The 17,308-nt window shown below is 39.5% G+C and overlaps 1 protein-coding gene across 2 annotated transcripts in view; it reads left to right on the top strand.

Annotated features, from left to right (window-relative positions):
* LOC137396997 (liprin-beta-1-like) overlaps window positions 1-17,308 on the top strand; it is a 52,921-nt gene that overhangs the window by 32,308 nt on the left and 3,305 nt on the right. For both annotated transcript variants that reach the window (XM_068083285.1, XM_068083289.1), the window contains exons 6-13: window positions 10,143-10,264; window positions 10,382-10,469; window positions 10,840-10,906; window positions 11,581-11,755; window positions 12,999-13,164; window positions 15,650-15,804; window positions 16,251-16,535; window positions 16,723-16,936. In XM_068083285.1, the coding sequence (XP_067939386.1) occupies window positions 10,143-10,264; window positions 10,382-10,469; window positions 10,840-10,906; window positions 11,581-11,755; window positions 12,999-13,164; window positions 15,650-15,804; window positions 16,251-16,535; window positions 16,723-16,936 (1,272 nt within the window). The remainder of the gene's footprint in view (window positions 1-10,142; window positions 10,265-10,381; window positions 10,470-10,839; window positions 10,907-11,580; window positions 11,756-12,998; window positions 13,165-15,649; window positions 15,805-16,250; window positions 16,536-16,722; window positions 16,937-17,308) is intronic.

The raw sequence follows: 17,308 nt of genomic DNA, 5'->3' as shown, positions 1-17,308 counted from the left end.
TAGGTTACCACCATACAGGAGTAGCAGTTTAAGACTGCAATTGTCATCATAGGTTACCACCATACAGGAGTAGCAGTTTAAGACTGCAATTGTCATCATAGGTTACCACCATACAGGAGTAGCAGTTTAAGACTACAATTGTCATCATAGGTTACCACCATGCAGGAGTAGCAGTTTAAGACTGCAATTGTCATCATAGGTTACCACCATGCAGTAGTAGCAGTTTAAGACTGCAATTGTCATCATAGGTTACCACCATACAGGAGTAGCAGTTTAAGACTGCAATTGTCATCATTGGTTACCACCATACAGGAGTAGCAGTTTAAGACTGCAATTGTCATCATAGGTTACCACCATACAGGAGTAGCAGTTTAAGACTGCAATTGTCATCATAGGTTACCACCATACAGGAGTAGCAGTTTAAGACTGCAATTGCCATCATAGGTTACCACCATACAGGAGTAGCAGTTTAAGACTGCAATTGTCATCATAGGTTACCACCATACAGGAGTAGCAGTTTAAGACTACAATTGTCATCATAGGTTACCACCATACAGGAGCAGCAGTTTAAGACTGCAATTGTCATCATAGGTTACCACCATGCAGGAGTAGCAGTTTAAGACTGCAATTGTCATCATAGGTTACCACCATACAGGAGTAGCAGTTTAAGACTGCAATTGCCATCATAGGTTACCACCATACAGGAGTAGCAGTTTAAGACTGTGATTGTCATCATAGGTTACCACCATACAGGAGTAGCAGTTTAAGACTGTGATTGTCATCATAGGTTACCACCATACAGGAGCAACAGTTTAAGACTGCAATTGTCATCATAGGTTACCACCATGCAGATGCAGGAGTAGCAGTTTAAGACTGCAATTGTCATCATAGGTTACCACCATACAGGAGTAGCAGTTTAAGACTGTGATTGTCATCATAGGTTACCACCATACAGGAGTAGCAGTTTAAGACTGCAATTGTCATCATAGGTTACCACCATGCAGGAGTAGCAGTTTAAGACTGTGATTGTCATCATAGGTTACCACCATACAGGAGTAGCAGTTTAAGACTGCAATTGTCATCATAGGTTACCACCATACAGGAGTAGCAGTTTAAGACTGCAATTGTCATCATAGGTTACCACCATACAGGAGTAGCAGTTTAAGACTGCAATTGTCATCATAGGTTACCACCATACAGGAGTAGCAGTTTAAGACTGCAATTGTCATCATAGGTTACCACCATACAGGAGTAGCAGTTTAAGACTGCAATTGTCATCATAGGTTACCACCATACAGGAGTAGCAGTTTAAGACTACAATTGTCATCATAGGTTACCACCATACAGGAGTAGCAGTTTAAGACTGTGATTGTCATCATAGGTTACCACCATACAGGAGTAGCAGTTTAAGACTGCAATTGTCATCATAGGTTACCACCATACAGGAGTAGCAGTTTAAGACTGTGATTGCCATCATAGGTTACCACCATACAGGAGTAGCAGTTTAAGACTGCAATTGTCATCATAGGTTACCACCATACAGGAGTAGCAGTTTAAGACTGCAATTGTCATCATAGGTTACCACCATACAGGAGTAGCAGTTTAAGACTGTGATTGTCATCATAGGTTACCACCATACAGGAGCAACAGTTTAAGACTGCAATTGCCATCATAGGTTACCACCATGCAGGAGTAGCAGTTTAAGACTGTGATTGTCATCATAGGTTACCACCATACAGGAGTAACAGTTTAAGACTGTGGTTGCCATCATAGGTTACCACCATACAGGAGTAGCAGTTTAAGACTGTGATTGTCATCATAGGTTACCACCATGCCCGAGTAGCAGTTTAAGACTGTGATTGTCATCATTGGTTACCACCATACAGGAGTAGCAGTTTAAGACTGCAATTGTCATCATAGGTTACCACCATACAGGAGTAGCAGTTTAAGACTGCAATTGTCATCATAGGTTACCACCATACAGGAGTAGCAGTTTAAGACTGTGATTGTCATCATAGGTTACCACCATACAGGAGTAGCAGTTTAAGACTGTGATTGTCATCATAGGTTACCACCATGCAGGAGTAGCAGTTTAAGACTGTGATTGTCATCATAGGTTACCACCATGCAGGAGTAGCAGTTTAAGACTGCAATTGTCATCATAGGTTACCACCATACAGGAGTAGCAGTTTAAGACTGCAATTGTCATCATAGGTTACCACCATACAGGAGTAGCAGTTTAAGACTGTGATTGTCATCATAGGTTACCACCATACAGGAGTAACAGTTTAAGACTGTGATTGTCATCATAGGTTACCACCATACAGGAGTAGCAGTTTAAGACTGTGATTGTCATCATAGGTTACCACCATACAGGAGTAGCAGTTTAAGACTTTGATTGTCATCATAGGTTACCACCATACAGGAGTAGCAGTTTAAGACTGTGATTGTCATCATAGGTTACCACCATACAGGAGTAGCAGTTTAAGACTGTGATTGTCATCATAGGTTACCACCATACAGGAGTAGCAGTTTAAGACTTTGATTGTCATCATAGGTTACCACCATACAGGAGTAGCAGTTTAAGACTGCAATTGTCATCATAGGTTACCACCATACAGGAGTAGCAGTTTAAGACTGCAATTGTCATCATAGGTTACCACCATACAGGAGTAGCAGTTTAAGACTGTGATTGTCATCATAGGTTACCACCATACAGGAGTAGCAGTTTAAGACTGCAATTGTCATCATAGGTTACCACCATACAGGAGTAGCAGTTTAAGACTGTGATTGTCATCATAGGTTACCACCATACAGGAGTAGCAGTTTAAGACTTTGATTGTCATCATAGGTTACCACCATACAGGAGTAGCAGTTTAAGACTGCAATTGTCATCATAGGTTACCACCATACAGGAGTAGCAGTTTAAGACTGTGATTGTCATCATAGGTTACCACCATACAGGAGTAGCAGTTTAAGACTTTGATTGTCATCATAGGTTACCACCATACAGGAGTAGCAGTTTAAGACTGTGATTGTCATCATAGGTTACCACCATACAGGAGTAGCAGTTTAAGACTGCAATTGTCATCATAGGTTACCACCATACAGGAGTAGCAGTTTAAGACTGTGATTGTCATCATAGGTTACCACCATGCAGGAGTAACAGTTTAAGACTGTGATTGTCATCATAGGTTACCACCATACAGGAGTAGCAGTTTAAGACTGCAATTGTCATCATAGGTTACCATCATACAGGAGTAGCAGTTTAAGACTGTGATTGTCATCATAGGTTACCACCATACAGGAGTAGCAGTTTAAGACTGTGATTGTCATCATAGGTTACCACCATGCAGGAGTAGCAGTTTAAGACTGTGATTGTCATCATAGGTTACCACCATGCAGGAGTAGCAGTTTAAGACTGCAATTGTCATCATAGGTTACCACCATACAGGAGTAGCAGTTTAAGACTGCAATTGTCATCATAGGTTACCACCATACAGGAGTAGCAGTTTAAGACTGTGATTGTCATCATAGGTTACCACCATACAGGAGTAACAGTTTAAGACTGTGATTGTCATCATAGGTTACCACCATACAGGAGTAGCAGTTTAAGACTGCAATTGTCATCATAGGTTACCACCATACAGGAGTAGCAGTTTAAGACTGTGATTGTCATCATAGGTTACCACCATACAGGAGTAGCAGTTTAAGACTGTGATTGTCATCATAGGTTACCACCATACAGGAGTAGCAGTTTAAGACTGCAATTGTCATCATAGGTTACCACCATACAGGAGTAGCAGTTTAAGACTGCAATTGTCATCATAGGTTACCACCATGCAGGAGTAGCAGTTTAAGACTGTGATTGTCATCATAGGTTACCACCATACAGGAGTAGCAGTTTAAGACTGTGATTGTCATCATAGGTTACCACCATACAGGAGTAGCAGTTTAAGACTGTGATTGTCATCATAGGTTACCACCATACAGGAGTAGCAGTTTAAGACTGCAATTGTCATCATAGGTTACCACCATACAGGAGTAGCAGTTTAAGACTGTGATTGTCATCATAGGTTACCACCATACAGGAGTAGCAGTTTAAGACTGCAATTGTCATCATATGTTACCACCATGCAGGAGTAACAGTTTAAGACTGTGATTGTAATCATAGGTTACCACCATACAGGAGTAGCAGTTTAAGACTGTGATTGTCATCATAGGTTACCACCATACAGGAGTAGCAGTTTAAGACTGTGATTGCCATCATAGGTTACCACCATACAGGAGTAACAGTTTAAGACTGTGATTGTCATCATAGGTTACCACCATACAGGAGTAGCAGTTTAAGACTGTGATTGTCATCATATGTTACCACCATGCAGTAGTAGCAGTTTAAGACTGTGATTGTCATCATAGGTTACCACCATACAGGAGTAGCAGTTTAAGACTGCAATTGTCATCATAGGTTACCACCATACAGGAGTAGCAGTTTAAGACTGTGATTGTCATCATAGGTTACCACCATACAGGAGTAGCAGTTTAAGACTGCAATTGTCATCATAGGTTACCACCATACAGGAGTAGCAGTTTAAGACTGCAATTGTCATCATAGGTTACCACCATGCAGGAGTAGCAGTTTAAGACTGTGATTGTCATCATAGGTTACCACCATACAGGAGTAGCAGTTTAAGACTGCAATTGTCATCATAGGTTACCACCATACAGGAGTAACAGTTTAAGACTGTGATTGTCATCATAGGTTACCACCATACAGGAGTAGCAGTTTAAGACTGCAATTGTCATCATAGGTTACCACCATACAGGAGTAGCAGTTTAAGACTGCAATTGTCATCATAGGTTACCACCATGCAGGAGTAGCAGTTTAAGACTGTGATTGTCATCATAGGTTACCACCATACAGGAGTAGCAGTTTAAGACTGCAATTGTCATCATAGGTTACCACCATACAGGAGTAACAGTTTAAGACTGTGATTGTCATCATAGGTTACCACCATACAGGAGTAGCAGTTTAAGACTGTGATTGTCATCATAGGTTACCACCATGCAGGAGTAGCAGTTTAAGACTGTGATTGTCATCATAGGTTACCACCATACAGGAGTAGCAGTTTAAGACTGCAATTGTCATCATAGGTTACCACCATACAGGAGTAGCAGTTTAAGACTGCAATTGTCATCATAGGTCACCACCATACAGGAGTAGCAGTTTAAGACTGTGATTGTCATCATAGGTTACCACCATGCAGGAGTAGCAGTTTAAGACTACAATTGTCATCATAGGTTACCACCATACAGGAGTAGCAGTTTAAGACTGCAATTGTCATCATAGGTTACCACCATACAGGAGTAGCAGTTTAAGACTGCAATTGTCATCATAGGTTACCACCATACAGGAGTAGCAGTTTAAGACTGCAATTGTCATCATAGGTTACCACCATACAGGAGTAGCAGTTTAAGACTGCAATTGTCATCATAGGTTACCACCATACAGTAGTAGCAGTTTAAGACTGTGATTGTCATCATAGGTTACCACCATACAGGAGTAGCAGTTTAAGACTGTGATTGTCATCATAGGTTACCACCATACAGGAGTAGCAGTTTAAGACTGCAATTGTCATCATAGGTTACCACCATACAGGAGTAGCAGTTTAAGACTACAATTGTCATCATAGGTTACCACCATACAGGAGTAGCAGTTTAACCCTTTTAAACCCATTGTAGCATATACGCTACATGTACTTTAAACCACTACTGCTCTTTGCTATTAGGTAATCCATTTGCTTTACTGACATGAAAGCCTAATGTTGTTCATGTGCTACACAGTTTATGTGCAATATGATTGGACACTGCTGTCATGTGACCAATATCCACCATTTTGAAAAGTAACTGTGACATGTGGACAGACTGAGGAAAAAAGGGTTTTTCTCTGAGTGAATTTTCACCCTAAAAAGGTATGTAATCATATATACTTTGTTTTATTTGTGAAATAGACCTTCTATTAAACAAATGTTTATTGCAGTTTTAGAGATATTTTATACCAGAAGTACAAATTATATCACCTCATTTTCATGTTGCACCGGTGCTACATTGGGCTATTAGCAGCACATGATGATGGAATTCCACCAGCATAGTGCATATGTGCATATGATTGGCATAGCAACTAAATATACATTGTAGTAAAATAGTAAGATAATTGTACATAAAACTTATAATGATGAATAGTACTAATCATAATAAATAAAAGTAGTGATAATAAAAATATAATTTTTGGTAATACTTTTGTATATATGTATATAGTAAATTTAGGGTATGTATAGAGTCAATTTGTCTTACATCAACATTTCAGTAGAAAGAATAACAATTATAATAGCTATATAGACATTAATTATTAATATTGAATTTTTGTAAGAAACTTTCTTCTTTACAATTTCTAAATCAATTGCGTGAATCAAAAGAGACTACTGACATGTCTAAAAACTTGGTATAAAATAACCATAAATTTTGGATTTTTCACTCATTGTTCCATTTTTTAGCTTTTTTGGGCCATGTCTCAACCGATATTAGCTGAAGATTTGATCAACAGGATCAACTGCGAGCGGAGTGAAGACGAACTAGAAGATATTGATGACAGTGATGAGGATGAAAACTACAAGACACCTCAAATTGAAGTGAGACATCGCAAATCTCAAGCTGTACAAACAAAAAACACAGGGTGTTCACACTCTATTTCTTTATTGAGAATCTGTTATTCTGCAGTTGTATACCCCTGTGGCAATAATTCTACCAAAATATGTCATTACTTCTATTGAAAAATGCTTGTATCTCATTCTAAGAACCGCAGATGGAGACTGAGGATGACGAAGATGACATACCTTTAGTAAACTTTGCCAGAACTTCAACATCTAGCTGGAACCTAAGATGGCGAAAAAGAAAATTTATATCACCCAATTCAGTTTTTCTAGGTGCTACACCACAGCCCCCTGTAAGCGCAAAAATCGACACACCCTATGAATATTTTCGACGGTTTACTCCAGACAGCATGTTCAACAATATTGTGAGCAATACCAATTTATACAGCACACAAAAGTGTGGAAAACCAATCAACATTAGCAACAAAGAACTTGAACAGGTAATTGGAATGTACTTTCATATGGGTCTAGTGAAGATGAATTCTATCCGGCAATATTGGGAAACGGAAACATTTTATCCTCCTGTAGCGGGTGTGATGAGCAGAAATCGGTTTCAGGAAATACTAGCCACCTTGCATTTTGTCAACAACCTTGCAGTGACTGAGGATGACAAGAAAGATAAATTGTGGAAGCTGCGACCTTTTCTTGATCAAATGAAAGAATGTTGTCTGAAACTAACACCTACAGAATTTGTCTGCATTGATGAGATGATGTGCCAGTTCCGTGGCAAAACGAGCAAAATTCGGCAATATCTGAAAGGTAAACCACATCCTTGGGGATTCAAAATATGGGCACGAACTGATCCGAGCGGAATTCTATATGACTTTGAGGTATATCAAGGTGGCACCGGAGTTCGGACAGAGCATGGTCAAGGCACGGATGTTGTTTTGAAGCTGACATCATCACTTCCTGTCAATGCCAACTACAAGGTTTATGCGGATAATTTTTTTACCAGCATTCCACTACTGAAGAAGCTAAAGGAAAGAGGTATGTTCTACACCGGAACGGTTAGAAAAAACAGACTGGCTGGCTGTCCACTTCTTGAAGACAAAGAACTGAAAACAAAAGGTCCTGGTGCACTGGATTACAGCGTTGAAGAAAACTTTCAAATTGCTGCGGTGAAATGGGAAGACAACAAATCAGTAACAATGCTGTCATCTCTCACAGGTGCACACCCAGTTTTAGAAGCAGAGAGATGGGATAAACAAAAAAAGTCATATGTCAAGATTCTCATGCCATCAGTAGTTGGAGATTATAACAAAAAAATGGGTGGAGTAGACCTTCTGGATTCGTTTTTGGCATCATTCAGGTTCAAGATGCGATCACGCAGATGGTACCTCTATCTCTTCTGGCATTTCATGATGGTAGCCTTAATAAATAGTTGGAATGTCTACAGAAAAGATTTTCAGTTGTTGAAACTACCCAAAAAGGAGATGCTAAGTCGTCGTCGATTTCAGGTATTGTAGAAGCTACATACACAATCAACACTGTCTAACAATTTGTGCTACACAAAAGTTTGTGATTTCTATACAGGTTGATGTCTTTTTTTAGTCATATCTTGCCTCAACACTAATAAAAGTCAACAGTCAGCCAAAGAGAGGACGCCCCTTGAATGCAAGTTCCAGTCCAGCATCACCTGCGCAACCACAAAAAAAGAGACGTCATGCTCCAACAGATGATGTACGAAAAGATGGTTTAGCTCATTGGCCATCAAAAATTGATAAAAGAGGCAGATGTCAACTTTGTGAGACAAATTTCACAAACACCATATGCACCAAATGTGATGTGAGATTGTGTTTCAATGAAAGCCGAAATTGCTTCATGGACTTTCATAAATAGTTCTAGTGATATTCATATAAAAACATTTTTTTTGTGCTTCTACAATTTCGTGAACCCATAAATATTTGTGTGCTGCATCATTCATTTATTATCTTTCAGTTTAGTACTATCAATTTGGTAATTTGAGCAATAAAAGTTTGAACAGATATTATGCCCAATGCATATACTGCTATGCTGCTTTATGCTCAATGTTGCGTATATGCAACATTTTCAAAAATAAATCCAGGTTGCTATGATGATGAAATTTTTATGTATATGTGTTCAGTGCATGGTATAAAATTAAATAACGCAAGAAAAAAAATTTTAGCATCAGGATTTATACTTGTGGGTTTAAGAGGGTTAAGACTGCAATTGTCATCATAGGTTACCACCATGCAGTAGTAGCAGTTTAAGACTGTGATTGTCATCATAGGTTACCACCATACAGGAGTAGCAGTTTAAGACTGCAATTGTCATCATAGGTTACCACCATACAGGAGTAGCAGTTTAAGACTTTGATTGTCATCATAGGTTACCACCATACAGGAGTAGCAGTTTAAGACTTTGATTGTCATCATAGGTTACCACCATGCAGGAGTAGCAGTTTAAGACTGTGATTGTCATCATAGGTTACCACCATACAGGAGTAGCAGTTTAAGACTGTGATTGTCATCATAGGTTACCACCATACAGGAGTAGCAGTTTAAGACTGCAATTGTCATCATTGGTTACCACCATGCAGGAGTAGCAGTTTAAGACTGCAATTGTCATCATAGGTTACCACCATACAGGAGTAGCAGTTTAAGACTGCAATTGTCATCATAGGTTACCACCATACAGGAGTAGCAGTTTAAGACTGCAATTGTCATCATAGGTTACCACCATACAGGAGTAGCAGTTTAAGACTGCAATTGTCATCATAGGTTACCACCATGCAGGAGTAGCAGTTTAAGACTGTGATTGTCATCATAGGTTACCACCATACAGGAGTAGCAGTTTAAGACTGCAATTGTCATCATAGGTTACCACCATACAGGAGTAGCAGTTTAAGACTGCAATTGTCATCATAGGTTACCACCATACAGGAGTAGCAGTTTAAGACTGCAATTGCCATCATAGGTTACCACCATACAGGAGTAGCAGTTTAAGACTGTGATTGCCATCATAGGTTACCACCATACAGGAGTAGCAGTTTAAGACTGCAATTGCCATCATTGGTTACCACCATGCAGGAGTAGCAGTTTAAGACTGCAATTGTCATCATAGGTTACCACCATACAGGAGTAGCAGTTTAAGACTGTGGTTGCCATCATAGGTTACCACCATACAGGAGTAGCAGTTTAAGACTGTGATTGTCATCATAGGTTACCACCATACAGGAGTAGCAGTTTAAGACTGCAATTGTCATCATAGGTTACCACCATGCAGGAGTAGCAGTTTAAGACTGTGATTGTCATCATATGTTACCACCATGCAGGAGTAGCAGTTTAAGACTGCAATTGCCATCATAGGCAAAACTGTCTTTCTTTTTTACCCGCTTCATTTTTTCTTATTAGTTTTCGGTAAACAAAATAGCTTTCCTCCAAATGCTGCTAAGGTCAAACTATGTTGAAGGGTCATCAGCACTGCTGCCTACTGAAGAAACGTCTGGTCCACCAGTCGTCAGAAGAGTTGCATCAGTTCAAAGGTCAAATAGCTATGATGCTAGCAAGTTTAACAGAACAGATGCTGGAGAGGTGAGATATCTATGGCTAGGGTTCTTTGAGCATTCACATATGGTTATGCGATTAAGGGACATCTTTATTTTTAAATGTGTCGTCTATTTACTGTCTTCACAAACTTGTCTTCCTCAGGAATCTAACATGAGAGACAGGAAAGTGAGTTGTACGAGTTTACCTAAGGATTATGGCTACAAAGTTAATATACCAATGGAAACACCAGGTAGGTCTTCTGTCTAACAACCAGTCTTCACTTTTTTGTAGTCTGTTGTCCTTGACTATAAACTGGTTTCCAGCTTGTTTACCCTCTGTTCATGATCAACCTTGTATGACCCAGGCATAGCTAACTGTCTAATTTCTGTGGAGGTTAGAGATCTTATAACTTCATCGAATACCAGAATACCATGTTGTTTTTTTGGAAACTGAAAAGGTTCAATCACTGGAAATGCTTTAGATCTTTTATTACAGAAAATGAAGTAATTTATGCTGTAGTGATTTTCTGCATTTATCTCTTTGATTATGGATGAGTAAGTTATTATCGATCATATGTGTTGTGTTGATATACATGTTGCTGCTGATTGCTCATTTACTAGAAGTAACAGAAACTCAGCAGCGAAAAGAACCAAAGAAAAAGCGAGGATTCAAGAGGTTCTTTGCAAGGTAAGAATTAGATCAATTTTTTATCATTACTTTCCTAATGTTTAATAAAATGCATTTTCTAGCTTTAACAGTCCCAAACCTCCCTCAATCCCAATCTACCTGTGGCGGTAGTGTCCCAAACCTTTCTCAATCCCAATCTACCTGTGGCGGTAGTGTCCCAAACCTTCCTCAATAACCAATCTACCTGTGGCGGTAGTGTCCCAAACCTTCCTCAATAACCAATCTACCTGTAGCGGTCGTGTTCCAAACCTTCCTCAATAACCAATCTACCTGTAGCGGTAGTATCCCAAACCTTCCTCAATCCCAATCTACCTATAATAGTGGTAGTGTCCCAAACCTTCCTCGATCTCCAATCTACCTGTAGCGATAGTATCCCAAACCTTCCTCAATCCCCAATCTACCTGTGGCGGTAGTGTCCCAAACCTTCCTCAATAACCAATCTACCTGTAACGGTCGTGTTCCAAACCTTCCTCAATAACCAATCTACCTGTAGCGGTAGTATCCCAAACCTTCCTCAATCCCAATCTACCTATAATAGTGGTAGTGTCCCAAACCTTCCTCGATCTCCAATCTACCTGTAGCGATAGTATCCCAAACCTTCCTCAATCCCCAATCTACCTGTCAAGGCTTGTTCATATTGAAATGTAGCCTTCATCTACTACTACTACTTGAAGAATGCGACGAAGTGGCTCACACGAAGTCATATTGACTGCGAGCCCGCTCAAGAGAGGAGGTGTACGGGCGACTGCTGGTGGACGACTAGGAGGATCTCGCTTGGCTTGTAATAAATATGAGCCGGTCAAGTCTGACACCTTCTTCAACCCTTTCTCTGAGTGGACAGCTGAGCAGGTAAACAAGGAGGACTTATCTAATCTACATATCTTTATCGCAGTTTCTTCTTGTGTTATTGCTTACGCAAACAGGCAATCATTCTCCGCAGCTTCTTGTGTTATTGCATACGCTAACCGGCAATCATTCTCCGCAGTTTCTTCTTGTGTTATTGCATACGCTAACAGGCAATCATTCTCCCCAGTTTCTTCTTGTGTTATTGCTTACGCTAACAAGCAATCATTCTCCGCAGCTTCTTGTGTTATTGCATACGCTAACAGGCAATCATTCTCCGCAGCTTCTTCTTGTGTTATTGCATACGCTAACAGGCAATCATTCTCCCCAGTTTCTTCTTGTGTTATTGCGTACGCTAACAGTCAATCATTCTCCGCAGCTTCTTCTTGTGTTATTGCATATGCAAACAGGCAATCATTCTCCGCAGCTTCTTCTTGTGTTATTGCATACGCTAACAGGCAATCATTCTCCCCAGTTTCTTCTTGTGTTATTGCATACGCTAACAGGCAATCATTCTCCGCAGTTTCTTCTTGTGTTATTGCGTACGCTAACAGGCAATCATTCTCTGCAGTTTCTTCTTGTGTTATTGCATACGCTAACAGGCAATCATTCTCCGCAGCTTGTGTTATTGCATACGCTAACAGGCAATAATTCTCCACAGTTTCTCCTTGTGTTATTGCATACGCTAACAGGCAATTATTGTCCACAGTTTCTTCTTGTGTTATTGCATACGCTAACAGGCAATTATTCTCCTCATGCTTTTCCATGTTGTTCCCAGGGCTCTTTTCTTCACCATAAATTAGTACTACTCTACTGGGAAGCATGCTTTTTTTATATAACAAATGTTATGCATGTCAAAATTTGTATCTGCATTTTTCTGGAGTTATACTCCAAGAAAGGCCAACTGTGTTCCTGGTGGGGAATTTCCGTGTTCTGTTACGACAGCATCTACCCTTACTAGCAACCAGAAATCTTGCGCAAGAGAAGATAAATTTATATTCTTGCACAAATATTAAAACTTATCTCGACCAGCATTGTAATGCGCTAATGTGAACTTCAGGAATATATGTTGGACATGATCAAGGGTAAAATGCTGTATAGAAACGAGTGGTGTGATTTCTATAACCTCTATACATAACCTTTATCTGTCTGACAGCTATTTATGTCTTGACGTCTATTGTAAATCTAATGTCAAAGTCTGTATAGATGTAATTGTGTGTATTACATTTGTGAATGTCTCCTTTTGAAGGTGTCTATATGGCTGCAAGACATAGGATTCTCTATGTATGTGAACGATTGCAATGCTTGGTGCAAGGGAGGCCAGCACATGCTTGATGCCAGCCAGCATGAAATTGAGAAAAATCTCAAGATGCAGCACGTGCTTCATAGAAAAAAATTGGCGTTATCTCTCGATGGTTTGTACTGAGTGTTATTCCTCACCAGGCTTGGCCTTCTGCCAATAGCTTCCGTGGCCTATCGTGGTTGTATCTCATTTACCCAAAGTTCTTTGTGTCGGTACATACTGTACATGCATATACAGAGACCTAGTTGGTAGCGGCCCGCACTCATTACCTGATGATTGGTACTAGGTGTATATTAATATGAAAGAGACAAATTTATTGGTATTTCTGCAGTTGCAATATTTAAGTGTTGATTTATACTAATTTATTTGGACTTTGGACTGTCTGCTGCTTGGTAAGCATTTAAAGAAGGCATACCTACGCATTGAGATCTGATAATTTAACAAACTTCTCAGTTTTGGCTAACCAATTGTGTTTCATTGGCAACCTTGTTCTCTGCTGACATTTGCTGTCTCTTTTTTACCATGAATTCTTTGGCAGTCTGCTGCCAATTGCCTGCAAATGCCTCTAAATGCTTTTCTAGCTTGTTACAAGCCATTTTTAACCAAATGCCAAAATCTTGCCAGCAACCTGCTAGTTCCTTTTCAAACAGGTGCTAGGCACTTGTCAATCATGCGATTATGATTTCACAAACACTTGCAAAGAGCTTGTTAGTCACCTACTAATCCTTTATCAGGCTTTTGCTACATCTTTACTAATCATCTACTAATCTCTTAGCAAACACTTCTTAGGCCCTTACTAATCATCTACTAATCCCTTACTAAACACTTGTTAGGCCCTTACTAATCATCTACTAATCCCTTACTAAACACTTGTTAGGCCCTTACTAATCATCTACTAATCCCTTACCAAACATTTGTTAGGCTCTTACTAATCATCTGCTAATCTCTTACCAAACACTTGTTAGGCCCTTACTAATCATCTGCTAATCCCTTACTAAACACTTGTTAGGCCCTTGCTAATCATTTACTAATCTCTTACTAAACACTTGTTAGGCCCTTACTAATCATCTACTAATCCCTTACTAAACACTTGTTAGGCCCTTACTAATCATCTGCTAATCCTTTGCTAAATACTTCTTAGGCCCTTACTAATCATCTACTAATCCCTTACTAAACACTTGTTAGGCCCTTACTAATCATCTACTAATCCCTTACTAAACACTTGTTAGACCCTTACTAATCATCTGCTAATCTCTTACCAAACACTTGTTAGGCCTTTACTAATAATCTACTAATCCCTTACTAAACACTTATTAGGCCCTTACTAATCATCTGCTAATCCCTTACTAAACACTTGTTAGGCCCTTACTAACCATCTACTAATCCCTTACTAAACACTTGTTAGGCCCTTACTAATCATCTGCTAATGTCTTACCAAACACTTGTTAGACCCTTACTAATCATCTGCTAATCCCTTACTAAGCACTTGTTAGGCCCTTACTAATCATTTACTAATCTTTTACTAAACACTTGTTAGGCCCTTACTAATCATCTGCTAATCCCTTACTAAACACTTGTTAAGCCCTTATTAATCATCTACTGATCCCTTACCAAACATTTGTTAGGCCCTTACTAATCATCTACTAATCCCTTACCAAACATTTGTTAGGCCCTTACTAATCATCTGCTAATCTCTTACCAAACACTTGTTAGGCCCTTACTAATCATCTGCTAATCCCTTACTAAGCACTTGTTAGGCCCTTACTAATCATCTACTAATCCCTTACTAAACACTTGTTAAGCCCTTATTAATCATCTACTAATCCCTTACCAAACATTTGTTAGGCCCTTACTAATCATCTACTAATCCCTTACCAAACATTTGTTAGGCTCTTACTAATCATCTGCTAATCTCTTACCAAACACTTGTTAGGCCCTTACTAATCATCTGCTAATCCCTTACTAAACACTTGTTAGGCCTTTACTAATCATCTGCTAATCCTTTACTAAATATTTGTTAGGCCCTTACTAATCATCTACTAATCCCTTACCAGTCATCTGCTAATCCCTTACCAAACGCTTGTTAAGCCCTTACCAGTCATCTACTAATTCCTTATTAAACCCTTATTAGGCCCTTACTAATCATCTGCTATTCCCTTACCAAACACTTGTTAGGCCCTTACTAGTCACATGCCAAACTCTTAGCAAGCGTATGATAGGTCTAATTTCTTGTGGAGCACCTTTTTAGCCAACCATTGCTCATCTCTCACTGAGTGCTTGCTAAGCATATGCTGACCATCAGCGCTAATCTCTTGCCACGCAACTCTCCCCACCACTGCGTAAAACTGTTCCCACCACTGTGTTATCTAGCTGTTAATCCCTTTTCAAGTGACCACTAATCTCCTGTTGCCCACAAGCTTTATTTATGTTTGCTTACTTAGTCCTGATGGGTTTTCCTTATAATTTATCCATGATTTTGTTCGAACGCAAGACAATCATGTTGCCAAGTCCTCATTTTGCTGCACTGAAAATGCGGTTTTTCTGCTAAACTCCAAAACATTCGGTGTGGCGTAAGAAAGCCGACGTCTGCTCTGCAGGCATGAGAAGAGGTAGCAGGAAGGATCACATGATACTTGATGGGCTAAACACTGAGTGTGTTATGAAATGGCTTGATGACATTGGCCTTCCTCAGTACAAACATCAGTTTTATGATGCTCGTATAGATGGCCGAATGCTCAACCACCTCACTGTTGTAAGTGTGCTATCTGTGGCTCACCTTCTTTCTCAATGCTTTCTCTATCTTTCCTTTATCACCTTTGTTGTTCTATCTGATTGGTTGCCATTGCTATCCTCTGCTATGATTGTTTGTAATTACCATCTTGTTGTACGATTCTAATACTTGACTGCTGTCATTATCATATGATCTCATTGGCTGTCTGTATTAGCTCTCAATAAAATTGTGTTCCAATCTCCCTTGTGGCACTCTCTCATGCAAGCAGGCATACATATCATAACTGACAAGTTAGGGTACAACAGCTTTTAAGTTTGTAAATGCTAGTATAAGCAGGAGTCCATAGAATATATATTCAGCAGAGCTCTACAGCTATTATGGCTAATGATAAGTTAAGTATACTATAGCTTAGCTAATGTACAAAATCTGACGACTCCAAGGTGCCAGAGAATCTAATTTTGCTTTAGGATGACCTTCTGGTTATGAAAATAAACAATGCGCTGCACCACATGAGTATCAAGAGAGGAATAGAGGTGCTCAGAGGTCACCAGTTTAACCTAAGCACCCTGAAGAGGAGGCCCAGTCCGGAGAGGTCGACCAACTGCTCCACACTGAACAGTGGAGCACCAGCCCAGCGGGACCGTGACATATCCTTATGGACCAACCACAGAGTGATGGAATGGCTGAGAATGATTGACTTGAGTGAATATGCTGCCAACTTAAGAGGCAGCGGTGTTCATGGTGCTTTAATTGTAAGAACTTGAGCCATTCTAGAAAATTCTGCATACAAATAAGGACTCAAGGGATTTTAGCAAGTTGATGTTTTTTCTTATGAAAAATTCTATGAGACATTCTGTCATGTTGCAGCATGCTTGAGAAGTTGTTGGCTACTCAGATACGTTCACCTTTTGCTCCCTAACAGTTCTGAGTATGTCGTAGATGCTTGAACCAAGATTTACAATGGAACACCTTGCCGACATCCTCATCATCCCAATGAACAAAAGTCTCATACGCAGGCACCTGAGTGGACATTTCATCAACCTCGTCGGTCAGCAGGTTCAAGCTAAAAAGAGGGAAACTGAACTCGACCCCAGTATGACCTTAACACTGAATATGAAGGTCAAAGGAAAAAAAGCCAATCCATTCAAACGAGGTAGAGTGAACAAGAGTGATAATACGGATATATATCGCAAAACCTCTAATTGAACGCCATGGCGCTATATTTTTCAAACCTCTCCTTATAGTAGTGGTCAAATGGAGGTGGCGTTCAATTGGAGAGTGGCGGTCAATTTTTCAACTGGCTAGTCAGAATTTCAGGAAAATATTTTTAGTAAATTTAATAAATGATAGCATCTAGCATATAATTATTAGTTAATTAGTAATCTTTTATTTTGTTGGCAACAAAATATAATTGTATTACAAAAAATATTATACAAAATAGCATAGTGTTTACAGGTAAGTAGTAAAAAGTTCCCTATTGAAAATCAAGCGACACATCACTATTACAATCGGTTTCGTCATTCTC

The sequence above is a fragment of the Watersipora subatra genome, chromosome 1 (assembly GCF_963576615.1).
Source record: "Watersipora subatra chromosome 1, tzWatSuba1.1, whole genome shotgun sequence".
NCBI lineage: Eukaryota > Metazoa > Bryozoa > Gymnolaemata > Cheilostomatida > Watersiporidae > Watersipora > Watersipora subatra.
The sequence above is the reverse complement of the archived record's forward strand: the minus strand, read 5'-3'. Positions and strand labels throughout refer to the sequence as shown.